Source organism: Hyaena hyaena, unplaced genomic scaffold (assembly GCF_003009895.1).
Source record: "Hyaena hyaena isolate Hyena2069 unplaced genomic scaffold, ASM300989v1 scaffold_529, whole genome shotgun sequence".
Lineage (NCBI taxonomy): Eukaryota > Metazoa > Chordata > Mammalia > Carnivora > Hyaenidae > Hyaena > Hyaena hyaena.
This window is the reverse complement of record NW_024081162.1, coordinates 606,117-619,901: the sequence shown is the minus strand read 5'-3', so window position 1 is coordinate 619,901 and position 13,785 is coordinate 606,117. Positions and strand designations below refer to the sequence as shown.

The window sequence follows — 13,785 nt, the reverse complement described above, 5'->3', positions numbered from 1 at the left end:
TGTCTTCTTGACATCCAGCGAAGTGTCTTACTCATGTCTTTTCCCCAATTCTTCACTGGATTATTTGTTTTTTGAGTGTTAAGTTTGAGAAGTTCTTTATGGAGTCACATGCTTTTCTGACTCAGCCAGTCAGGTGCTACTAATTTCCTTATTTTTGAAAGTTTAAAGTAATCATCTGTCATCACAGAAATGATGTGTCACAATCATAAAATCTCAGCAGTATGTAATAATAGGTGCATTTTGGGTCCACCACCGTAGATTGGGTTTGGCCAGGGGTGGCCCTACTCCAGATGTCTCTCATCCTTCTCCTGGGATCATTAGAGGCCCAAGAAAGTAAACAAAAGCATGCCAGGCTCCTTGAGGTCTAGGCTCAGAACTAGCACAAAATCGCTTTTACCTTGTATGAATAGCCAGACCAAGTCACAGCCAAGCTCAAAGTCTAGAGGCAGCACAGTATGCCTTACCCACAGTGGGACATCACTGAGGTATTACAAGGCCAGGGATATAGGAAGAGGTAAGGCATTGGGGCCAACAGGTGCTTTTAGGAAACTCAAAAAGTTAACACTAAGATATTATTTTAAAAGTTTAATTATAAAAACCTCTTCTCATCCGATTCAATTAGGAGCCATTAATGTCACATATACCACAGTTCCTGGAATGTTGAGTCTAAAGAACCAAACAGAAGGAAACCTTGCTCAGCCAGATGTTGACTTTGTCTCAGTAGTTGGCTTTCTGATTTTAGAAGAAGGGGAAACAGCAGCAGCCATCAACATTACTATACTTGAGGTAAAACTGTTTAGCTCTTGTTATATTAAGTCTGAATAACCACAAAAGAAGTAGACATTGATGGAATATTCTGGTGCCTTTAAATCAGCTTGTTTCTTTTTGTGATATTTTTATAACCACCCTAAGGTTTCTGTTCTTGTCTAAATAGGCTGGTCTGCTGTTGTGTATTTTGTTATAGAAACATCTCCTGATAAAGAGAATTTCCTTAAGGCAGTCCCCTTTAAGATAGGCATTGGCTTATGAGATTCCAGGGGAGCATTTTGATTACTCCAAAGGATTCATTGGACCAGCAAATCCATGTAGGTCAGCATTTTAGTTGTTAGGACTGGTTAAATTAGAGATAGTGAGAAACTCACTGGAGGCTTATGGCATAAAATGTGATTATGGTCAAACCTAAAGTTATCACTGGTGACTGAAATTGCATTTTAAATGATTTTTCATCTTGTAAAACCTCATGCTGTTTTGGGACCCAGTGTTTTAGCTACCTGAATACATTTCTGAAAGGTTTATGAAAATAATATGGATGGAGAAGGTCGAAGATGGTATGTGTGCATATTGGAGGGAAGAGCATAAATATTGCTTTAGAAAAATCATTTTCAACTAGTATGTATTTCAGGAGTTCTGTTTTTGAAAAGGTTTTATTTACTCAGAGGCTTTTTACTTACAGAAAATTCTAAGTAGTATGAACTATCCACTATCTGAAGTTAGTAACTCTTACTTTGTTGATTACCATCGCACAGTGACCTAATACAGTAGTATGAGAACTCTAGAGCCGTAAGATAAAAGGTAATACTCAGTATGTAACATATAATACACAATTTGTAAAACAAAACAAAACATTTAGCCAAGCCTTCTTTCAAATATATAACCTATTAACATAAGTGAATATAAATAAATGGATTATTCCTTTGTTATGATAATTTTTAAAATAGAAAATATGTAGCCAACCCTTCTTTTCCTTGTAGAGTCTAGATTTATGAACACAGAGTTTGAGTTTACCTTTTCCCCCCTAGGTCTTTCTAGCCCTTTTTATTCCCTGAGTGGTATGAGATTAAGAGACTGCAGGCCTGTATATACAGAAAGAAGCCAGGCCTGAGCTGGGGGACAGGGTGAGCAGTGACAGAGGAGTTGCTGCATGAGAGTGAGGAACAGTGGGGATGAGTGAGGGGCTGTCCCTTTCACATCACTGACTATAACTCCCACTGGTCTGTATGTTATAGAAGATAGTTTAGAGAATGTTTCCTTTTTGTTTACAATGAAATATATCTCCATTAAATAAAATGAATAATATAAAATGTATGTACTGACATTATGCACGTGTGCGTGTGTGTGAGCACACACGCGCATTGAGATTTTATGTAAATATTGTTGGCTATCATGTTACCATTGACATGGACTTTGCTAGTCCCTAAGTTTTAGATACCTGCCTTATTTTCAATGCTGTTTTGGGCACTAGTGATGAAAAGTAATAGTGTATTAAAATTAACCATCGCAGGTGCACCTGGGTGGCTTAGTCGGTTAAGTGTCCGACTTCGGCTCAGGTCATGATCACAGTTATGGGTTCTAGTACCACATTGGGCTCTGTGCTGACAGCTCAGAGCTTGGAGCCTACTTCGGCTTCTGTGTTTCCCTTTCTGTCTCTAATCCTTCTCCTGTTTGTGTGCTCTCTCTTTATCTCTCAAAGGTAAATAGATAAACATTAAAAAAATTAATCGTCACAAATAGCTGTCATTTTTTAAGGACTCTCTGTAGGCCAGGCACTCCATACTCATTATTTTTAATCATTATTATAATCCCCAAAGTAGCAACTATTTCCACCATTATAAAGATGGTGGAAGGTGAGGCCTTTAAGTAATTCACTTAAAATTATACAATTTGGTCTTAGGCCTCCTTGACTGTGAAGCTTGTTTTTTTCATGGTATTCTATTTCACATTCCAGTCATTGGATAGTAAGGTAATTTAAAACCTTTTGCTCCCTTTATATTTAAAATATATTAGGTTTGTATATTTATGTTATTGATTGACATTTTATATCAGTCTAGGAAGAATATATTAGTTTTATGTGGTTCACCCTAATAACTTATCATACAGTGGTGTAAGTTTGTGCTTTTATTATTTTTTAAAATTTCAGCTTTATTGAAATATAATTAAATACTGCATGGTATCACTTATGTAGAATCTAAAATATATATAAAATAGTAAGTTATTTAAAATATATATGGTGATTTTAAAAAAAAGTTTATTTTAAGAGAGAGAGTGTGAGCAGGGGAAGGGGGGGGAGAGAGAGAGAGAGAGAGAGAGAGAAACTCACATAGTTCTCCACACCATCAGTGCGAGGCCTGATTTGAAATTCAAACTCACGAACTGTGAGATCGTGACCTGAGCCCAAGGTGGATGCTTAACTGACTGCGCCACCCAGGTGCCCTTGTGGGCATGTATACATTGTGAAAGGGATACGCCCTATCTGTTTAATGAATATTCATTACCTCACTTGTGTATCTTTTTTGTGTCTGAGTATATTTAAGTTCTATTTCTCCTAGCAAATTTCAATTATATGATACAGTGTTATTACCTATATAGATACTGTGTTTTACATGAGACCCTTGGACCTTATTTATCTTAGATAGAGTGGAGTTTGTACTCTTTTACTAACCGCTCCCTATTTCTCCCACCCCAAGCCCCTGACCCTGGCAACCAGTTTTCTACTGTCCATTTCTATGAGTTTAACTTTCTTTTTTGTTTCTTTTTCAGATTCCACATATAGGTGATCCCATGCAGTATTTGTCTTTCTGTGTCTGGCTTATTTCACTTAACATGATGCCCTCTAGGTCCATCCATGTTGTTGCAAATGGCAGGATTTCTATCTTCCTTATGGCAGAATGATATTCCATCGTGTATATATGCACCACATCTTCCTCATCCATTCACTTGTTGATGGACTCTTGAGTTTCCATATTCTGTCTATTGTGATTAATTCTGCAAAGATGGGAGTTAAGATATCTTTTTGATAACCTGTTTTTATTACCTTTGGATATATACCCTGGTGTGGAATTGCTAGATTATATGTAGTTCTAATTTTAATTCTTTGAGGGATCTCCTTATTGTTTTAATTAGTGGCTGCACTAATTTACATTCCCACTAACAGTGCACAAGGGCTCCCTGTTCTCCAAATCCTCACCAATACTTCTCTTTCATCTTTTTGATAATAGTCATTTTAAGAAGTGAAGATAATGTCTCATTCTGGTTTTGATTTGCATTTCCATGATGATCAGTGATGTTTGGCACCTTTTCATGTATGTGTTGGCCACTTGTATACATCTTTCTTAGAAAAATATCTACCCAGATATGTTGTACATTTTTAAATCAGATTATTTGTGGGTTTGGTGTTTTTTTTTTGTTTTGTTTTTTTTTTTGCTGCTGAGTTGTATTAGTTCTTTATATATTTTGGACATTAACTCCTTATCATATGTGTGATTTGCAAATACTTTCTCCCATTCCATTGGTTGTCTTTTCATTTTGTCAATGGTTTCCTTTGCTATGCAGAAGCTTTTTAGTTTGTTGTAGTCCCACTTGATTATTTATGCTTTTGTTGCTTTTACTTTTGGTGTCATATCTGAAAAAATATCATAACCAAGAATGTTTATTTAAAATTTTAAATCTTTTCTATTCTAGCTTTGCATTTTTATACATACTGTATACTACTTAAGTGTATATATTTACCAGATAATTTAAAAAACTACTTGTGAGAGGTCATGACTTTGAGAGCATACCTATAGGGAGTTTAATGGATATAATTTTTGCAGGACGACATACCAGAGCTAGAAGAATATTTCCTTGTGAATTTAACTTCTGTTGACCTTATCATGGCTCCTTTAACTTCATTTCCTCCTAGACTAGGTATGATTTTTGTTTGTTTGTTTCTGTTTATTCACTGAAAATGAAGTAAAGTTACTCATTTTTAAATCAGAAGTAATCACTATAATACTTGTTAATTTCAGCTATGGAAGAAAATATGGTGAGCTTTTATGTTTATTTAAATTTAGAGATTGTCATCTATTGCAGTTTTATACATTAGACATCGTAAACACATTCAAGAATTATTTATTGTGTGATGCTTTCTAAATTTTACAACTATTTATAGCCAAATTTGTAATCTTTAGAATAGAATTAGTTCTTAGAAAGGCATTTTTCCTTTTAAAATTTAATTTGCTATTTTTATTACATCTCCAAACTATCAGACAATTTTATTTTTCTTTAGGATAAGCAGAACTTTTGTTTGTTTATTATGTTCTCTGCTTCTTTTTTGACCTTTTACCTCTTTTCTTTTCATGCTTTAGAAAAGACTCACTTAATTCATTACAGACTAAAAGGTAAAATTTGAACCTCAGTACAGATTTATGTAGATTACTTTCACAAGATGCATTCTTATTTTAAAATGCAAACTCTAGTGTGCAATTTGGACATTCAGTATTGAGAATTTTGTCTGAAACTTGTGGGTATGACGGCCCAGGAGGTGTAGACTGTGGGCATTATGGTAGCCTGTTCCCTATCCCTTGTCTAGAAAGAAGGTGGGCTGGTCGGCGGGAAATTAGCCTGGGTTCGAGGAGGAGAAGCATGACTGAGAGGAGTAACCTAAGAAATAATTGTTCCTCATTCACTTGTGAGGCTCAGTATGATAGCTTTGAAAATAACAGATGAGAGTAATGAATTTTTAACATATTACAATAAAACCTTGGTTTGTAAGTGTAATTCATTCTGGAAACATACTTATAATCCAAAGCACTCAAATATAAAAGCAAATTTCAAGAACTATTGGCCCATTTGTGATCATGTGACATTCGGTCTCACATACTACTCCTATTACAAGACATTGCCCATTTATCAAATTAAAATTTATTAGAAATGTTCACTCATCTTGCAGAAAACTCACAGAACAGGTTATTTACAATCCAGGGTTTCACTGTATTTGAAAAGTTTCATTCTTGTGCAAAAGAAATTTGACTCCAGTGACCAAGCTGTTTATATGCAGCATTTATTACAAGATAATTACTGTTTATGCTAAGAAAACTAACAAAATACTTCATATTTCTTTATACTCATATTAGAGGTAACTTAAATAGTGGGACTTCTGTTTAGTGCTTTCCAATGCCCGTTTCAAGTGCTTTACATATTAGTACCATCATTCCTTACACTTTCACATTTTACAGATGAGAGAGTGGAGGCGAGAAGTTAAGTAAAGTGCCCAGAGTCACATAGCGAGGAAATGGTAGAGCTAGGCTTATGCTGTGTAGCCTCTAGTTTGATGGACACAAATTTTGATTTTATATTCTTTTCTTGACAATGTTCTCTTTGCTCAGAGGTAGTTATACTCTCCCTATCCCTTCCCCACCTAGGCAACTGTTACAAGTATCCGAAGAGTAAGGTAGAATTTCAAATTTTAAAAGGGAAAGGACAAAATATTAAAAAATGAAACAGGGACACGGTTAATATGTCAAGACTGAATAATGAATACTGAGAATATACTCAACTTGGTAGACAGAGTATAAGATAAAAAGGGATAAAAGAGCTTTACTTCAGTCTTCGTCTCTGTCCCACTTAACCTTTCCTGTCTTTCCCTTTGTCTCAACTTGTATTCTTGTCTCTCCATTTATCACCTTCTTACATCTGCACGTTTCTCTGCAGAACTTACTCTTTCTCTTTCCATTCCTTTCTCATTTCTTGCTCTTTCTTCTTCTTCCAGTGGTCCCTAGTTTCCTTTCCTCTTGAAATGGATTAAAATAATAGAAATAAAACCATAACCTCAATTGGTTCTTTTTTATTGTTCTCAGTTAATTACATTTTTATAAGTTGGTGTGCTTGTTAGCAAAAGTTTTTCTTATTCAAATATTATAAGCATTTAGATCATTATTTTCTTAAACATCTTTGAGTAATGTCTGTGGTATCTCTTAGAAATTCTATGATCTCAGAAGAAGGTCTTTAAATTCTGTGTCAAATAATTCTTTTTTAATCATTTCTATTTAAAACTATTACTTCTGTGTTTTCTTCAGATTCAGAGGGCTTGACTGCACAAATTACTATTGATGCCAATGATGGTGCTCGGGGTGTAATTGAATGGCAACATAGCAGGTAAGACCAAGACTGTGTAAGAGTCCTTTTTTGAGCTCCAGATTTATTACCTACTGAATAAAATCTTCTAAGGAAAAGATTAATGTATTCTGTTTATTTTAGGTTTGAAGTAAATGAAACCAAAGGAAGTTTAACATTGATAGCTCAGCGGAGCAAAAGGACTCTTGGCCATGTTTCCTTGTTTGTATATGCCCAGAATTTGGAAGCCCAGCTGGGGCTGGATTACATCTTCACCCCAATGGTGAATTCCTTGAGGATTTTAGTGATTTAGGTCTTGTATAAATAAATCTTAAAGTAATAAACTATTATGTATTCCATATTAAATTAGGGCAGAAGACTTCTACATTTTGGAATATCTACTTTCACTATTTTAGTAAAATTTGTAAACTGAATTTTTAGTTTTAAAGATTATTCTCTATTTATCTTATTCATATATTATTTTGTTTTAATATTTGGTACTATTTTATTCACTATCTTATTGCAGTATATGTAAAGGAGAACACAAGTTATTGTGTCAAAGAATTTATATCATATTTGTATAATTATAAACACACTTTCCAAAGTGTTTCTCATGCTTCTTGAAATTTTAAAGTCTTTTATTTTAAATTTTAATTTTTTAAAGTAATCTTAACACCCAACATGGGGCTCAAGCTCACAACCCTGATATTGAGAGTTGTATACTCTACCAACCAAGCTAGCCAGGCTCACTGAAAATTTTAAGTCTTTTATTTCTTTGTTTTAATTTACTGAAATACAGTTAGTGTTTAAAATTCTTTTTAATTTTACTCTTGGTGGCTTTTATTCTTTAGTCAAATGTTTACTTTCTTCTCTTTCTCTACACATTTTACTTTTTAAATTTAATATCAATTTAAATAAAAAGAGATCAATAAAAAGTAAGGAAATTTCTCTTATTTTTATTAAAATAGCTTATTTCACATTGCCAGCCATATTGTATTTTTGCCAAATATTCTGTGAAAACTCAGCTGTGTGTTTATATATAATACCATCTACTTTTACTTTCTTGACCAGATTCTTCATTTGGTTGATGGAGAAAAGTATAAAAATATTGACATCATGATTCTTGATGATGACATTCCAGAAGGAGATGAAACATTTCAGCTGATTTTAACAAATCCTTCTCCTGGACTAGAGCTGGGGGAAAAAACAATAGGTAATTGATAATTTCTTACACACAGTTCATTCTCACTCATGATGTTTTCCTAACATGGAGGCAGTTGTAAAGGGATTAGAGTCTTGATGGTTTTCTATGCTTAGAATGAAAAACATTTTAAGTTTGATGTTTTGTAATCCCTATGTCAGTATAATAGTCCTTCCAGCCTTATGTGGTTGTGTGTGCTTCTGTGTGAGTAAAACAAAAAGTAGGTTGGTAATAAGGATAATATTAAGTCATTTCTGTAGCTACAAATTAAATAAGTAAATGTCTTTCATTTGGAATTTGAATTCTGCTCTGGTTTCCTATTTAGCCATAGAGGGAATGACAAGGTAGTTGTTTTAGTGTCATCTTATTGCTGTAGTATTTCCACATAAAGTTGAAGTATACTGATAACTAAGACATTATGGGAGCCACAATTCTTTGGAGCAGTTTGACATTGTTATGAAAAGTCATCTTAATTTACTGCTTGTTAGATATCATACTGACCGCTTAGAGAAGGTAAAAAAGAGAAGAGGAAACTTCATGGAAATATAGAGCTTGTAGGATTGGAAGGTCTCTTTAAAAGTCACTTAATTTAGTTCCTGTGTTGATACCCAAGTCAGCTACATTTAGAAGACCAAGAGTTGGCTGGCTCTTCAACCTCTTGTTTTAGCTAGTGGCTGAGAATTCTTTGGGATTCCCTTAATTTAATTAGCCTTTGTATTCCTAAATTATTGGTCTATATGTGAAAAAAATTCTTTTTGTAGTAAAAAAATATGAATCTTGAAAACTCAAGAATGGGTTTTACTTTTATTGCCATATTAATAAAACAGATTGATATTTCTAAGTATTTAGAACCTTTCTTGAGTCTGCAGCCATTGTTTCAAATTCAAAGAGTATATTGAAAATATACTTTAAAAAATGTTTATTTTTTGGGAGAGAGAGAGTGTGAGAGAATGTGAGAGAGCACAAGCAGGGAAAGGGCAGAGAGAGAGAGAGAGAGAGAGAGAGAATCCCAAGCAGGCTCCATGTTGCCAGCAGAGAGCCCAACATGGACTTGATCCCATGAACTATGAGATCATGACCTGAGCCAAAATCAAGAATGGGACACTGACCAACTGAGCCACCCAGGCACTCTGAAAGTATACTTTTTTTTTTATTGTTTTAGAACATAGTGGGTTCTATGTAAAGGATTGTAGGAATGGATATGTGTTGGTTAAAAATGTTTCATGTATAAACAGTAGAAAACCCAATTCAAATGGACTTAAAGGTAATTTTGGCTCATTTAATCTGAAGGCCCAGAGACATTCATAGCCTTAGATGCAGTGGTACCAGTACTTAACATGCCATCAAAGACCTTGTTGTTTTCTGCCTCTTCTTGCTGCCCTTTGCAATATGGGCTTCATTACAAGTCCAGTGTTACCTGTCACATGATAATTATCCACATCTTTCTTTTACATTCCACATAATAGGAAAGAGGAGCACTCAAAATCAAGCATTCCTAAAAAAGGCCCAATACAATTCTGTTTGGTTATATATATATATATATGTAGGTTATATGCCAGCTGCCATGAGTAGGAGGAAAGAATATCTTGTTGGTCGCTGTCAAGGTTACTTTATGCTTGTAATTTTCTATTTTCAAATTGGAAAATAATCCTCAGTGCTTTGATAGTGGATGATTTCTTAAACTATGCCCTATTAATCAGCCTTTAGACTACTTCGAAACTTCCATAAAATTTAAATAAATACTCTTATATATGTATATATTATGTATATGTGATTAATTAAGATCATCTGTTGAGTACACTGGGTATTGAATGGAAAGGACAGCAATTGCCTTCTATATTACTCTCACTCCAAAGTTTGTATGTAAAGTTTTTATTTCTTCACATCCTCAGTAGGAATTTCTTTGGACTTTAACTTCTCTCTCTCTCTCTCTTTCTTTTTTTCTCTCACTCCCTCACTCCCTACCCCCTTCATCTGTGTTTCCTGACCTCTAATTCTGTTCTATTTGCTTGTTTATGTACTAATAACAATTTTATTTATCATAGTTTTAGTATACATCTTACTTTTTAGGCCAAATACTTTTTATTTTTCTTCCTCTGTATCATCTCACCTATTCTTTCAAGTGTCTTTTCCACGTGAACTTGAGAATCAATGAACTGAATTCCATAAAACACCATTTTAGTCTTGGGGCTGAATTGAAGTTTTATGTTATTTTGGAAGGACTCAACATCATTATAATATTTTTTTTCCATTTAGAAATATGATATAGCTTTCCATTAATTTACATCTTCTTTTGTACCTTTGCCTTATTTTGTGTTCCCTCAAAAATAAACCCTGAGAGGGGCGCCTGGGTGGCTTAGTCGGTTAAGCGTCCGACTTTCGCTTGGGTCATGATCTCGCGGTTCGTGGGTTCGAGCCCTGCGTCGGGTTCTGTGCTGACTGCCAGCTCAGAGCCTGGAGCCTGTTTCAGTCTGTGACTCCCTCTCTCTCTGACCCTCCCCTGCTCATGCTGTCTCTCTCTCTCTCCTAGAAATAAATAAAACATTTAAAAAAAAAAAAAAAAAAAAACAACCCCGAGACAAGGATTTGGATGGAAGTAGTTTACTGGAGGAGATGATTTCAGGAGACATAGTGAGAAGTGAGTGAGTGAGACAGAGAGAGAGAGGAAATCTGGTAAAGATGGGCTAATGAGTGGTACTGTTTTGGGGAACTGGAGCTCAGTGCTGCTGGGGTCCTTGCTAGACACTGAGTTGAGCAAAGCTTGGGGTGAACATCTTAAAAGGAAGGTAGTGGGGATATCCATTCATCAGCTCCCGTTCCTCATTGTTTGAGGATGCTTTTCGGTATTAAGTCTCCAGCATTTCTGGCTTTATTCCTGCATCAGCTGATGTTGTCCTCAGGTAGAGAGATCAGTTGGCAAAAGAAACTCTTGGAGTGGTCTCAAGAGGGCCAAGGGGCAATGGCTGAGGCACTGATAGCATCAGTCACAGTCATGCATTAATATTGTATACGTTTTTCATATAGGTCCTGTATTTTTAACTTTGATTCCTAGGTATTGTTGCTATTGTGAATGAGGTCCCGTTACTGTTTATATTTTTAAAATAGTTATAGTTGATACATAGAGATACTATAATAATCTTTTAGATGCATGCTCTGTAGCACATTTCCTAGCTCTGAACAGCTGCCACTTGCTAGCTTGTGAACTTCCACAGATTGCCTCTCTGTGCTACAGCTGATGGATCTGTAAAATAAAAATAGTAATAGAACCAACCTCCTAGGGTTGTGAGAATTACAACCCTTAATACAGGTTAAGCAGTTTGTAAGTTCTCAATAGGATTAGTCGTTTCCATTGTTATTATTCATAGTATCACTAGTGGTAGTAAAAAATAGAAAGCTCTCAGTTTTTGAAGGTTACTCAGCTTCTATTTTGAACTCTTAACAATAGTTTTAATAAATTTTTTCTCCTGGTTCTTTAAGAAGACAATCATATTGTCTAGAAAATATTGTTATTTCTGGGGCGCCTGGGTGGCTTAGTCGGTTAAGCGTCCGACTTTCGCTTAGGTCATGATCTCGCGGTTCGTGGGTTCGGGCCCTGCGTCGGGCTCTGTGCTGACTGCCAGCTCAGAGCCTGGAGCCTGTTTCAGTCTGTGACTCTCTCTCTCTCTGACCCTCCCCTGCTCACGCTGTCTCTCTCTCTCTCTCTCCTAGAAATAAATAAAATATTTAAAAAAAAAAAAAAGAAAAAAAATATTGTTATTTCTGACTCTTGCTGTCCATTGTTTTCATACCTGTTCCCTGGCTCATGGCTCCGGGACAATGCTGAATAGTAGCAGTAATGGCAGGCATTGTTGTCTTCTTTCTGTTTTTTAGTGGCACCCCCTTCTGATATTTCAACACTGAGTTAGGTTTTTGTTACTGGCTTTTGAGGTTGATGAGGAATCTGCCTTTTATACTAAGATTACTATTTTTATATCATGAGTGAATAGGAATTTCATTAAATGCCTTTAAAAATTTCTCTCGTTTTTAAGGTGATCTAGAAAAGAGCTATCTTAGTTTATAATGAAACATCTCCATACTTCCCAGTACTTATAACCTGCTCTATTTTGATTTATGGCTTTAATATTTTTATTTCAACAGCCTTAATTACTATCCTTGCTAATGATGATGGCCCTGGAGTCCTGTCATTTAACAACAGTGAGCACTTTTTCCTAAGAGAACCAACAGCTCCGTATGTACAGGAGAGTAGCGCACTATTGTATGTTGTTCGGGAACCTGCTCAAGGACTGTTTGGAACGGTGACAGTTCAGTTCATTGTGACAGAAGTAAACTCCTCAGTGGAAACCAAAGATCTGACCCCTTCCAAAGGCTACATTGTTTTAGAAGAAGGTATCCGCTTCAAGGTATAGTATGAGGCTCTAATGCCCTGCAGTTGGTTTTTTTTTTATTGCTGAGTAAGTAGCTCTGCACTGAATAGGCCAGTAATTGTTTATCCATTTTACTGTTGATAAACATGCGGGTTGTTACAGCGCTATATAGTCTGCATAGAGTGCTGCTGGAGAAATTTGCTCTGCTAATAGGGTAGTGGAATGTGCAATTAATAAGGAAAATGTACATATTGCTGTTGTAAATGTTAACTATAAAGGTAGCATACTTCACCTTATATTACTTTGAAACATAAGCTAAAAGAAACTCCAAGCCATTTATTATATTCACTAAGCCCTCACTAGTCATCCTTTTGGCCACATTTTCATTAAATAAAATGTAATTGCTTACTCTAGCCTACTTATTTGAGAAGCATGTATCCTGTATGAATAGGAATAGCTTGTTGGAAAATAAATTCTGCATTTGGGGTTAATTATAAATGTGATCTATACTTGTGGCAGTTTACCTTCTGAAACTTCTTTTTCTGTATATTGATAACTTTCTGTTCCTGCAACTAAATTTTATTTATTCATTCATTTATTTTAAAGTTTATCTATTTATTTTTGAGAGAGAGGTAGAGAGAGAGATAGAGAGGGCACAAGCAAGGGAGGGGCAGAGAGAGGGAGAGAGAGAATCCGAAGCAGGTTCTGCGCTGATAGCATAGAGCCTGACACGAGGCTCGATTGCATGAACCATGAAATCATGACCTGAGCTGAAATCAAGAGTCAGACACCTAACCACCTGAGCCACCCAGCCTCCTCTAAATTTTATGTTTTAAAACACAGTTAAAGTTTAAAATAGCTAATTACACTTGCTTAAGATTTTTCGAGTCTGACATGTAAAGTATAATTGTAAAGTAATATACTTAAAACTATTTCATCTAAAAACAGTCTACCTGGTAATGTTTTCTTTGTGATCAGTTTGTGTACGCTTTTACACATTTTGAATTCATATTTATCTGTGTGTACAATTTTTTCATGTTCTTGGAAATTTGAAACTTTAATCATTAAAGAATATTTACATATTGATATAGATATAAAATTCAAATTTAAAATATTTGATGAATTTTCCATTGCTATACATTTACAAGCATTTTCCTTTCTAAGAAATGTTTTAAATATTATTAATTTAATTAACTCAATAAATAATTTTATTTTATTATCTTTTAAATTATAACAATTATTATAATTATTAATATATAATAAACACAAATCTCTATAAAATATATAATTTTTCAAATTATAGTAAGTATTATTAATATTTAAAAGTATTCTTTTTCACAGTGTGTTTAT

The 13,785-nt window shown here is 34.8% G+C and overlaps 1 protein-coding gene across 1 annotated transcript in view; it reads left to right on the top strand.

Moving 5' to 3' along the window:
* The window catches only part of ADGRV1 (adhesion G protein-coupled receptor V1), a 500,208-nt gene that overhangs the window by 91,768 nt on the left and 394,655 nt on the right, over window positions 1–13,785 (top strand). Inside the window, exons 39-45 of the mRNA XM_039255493.1 lie at window positions 623–786; window positions 4,590–4,683; window positions 5,124–5,156; window positions 6,834–6,912; window positions 7,015–7,153; window positions 7,942–8,083; window positions 12,209–12,471. Of these exons, the coding sequence (XP_039111424.1) occupies window positions 623–786; window positions 4,590–4,683; window positions 5,124–5,156; window positions 6,834–6,912; window positions 7,015–7,153; window positions 7,942–8,083; window positions 12,209–12,471 (914 nt within the window). The remainder of the gene's footprint in view (window positions 1–622; window positions 787–4,589; window positions 4,684–5,123; window positions 5,157–6,833; window positions 6,913–7,014; window positions 7,154–7,941; window positions 8,084–12,208; window positions 12,472–13,785) is intronic.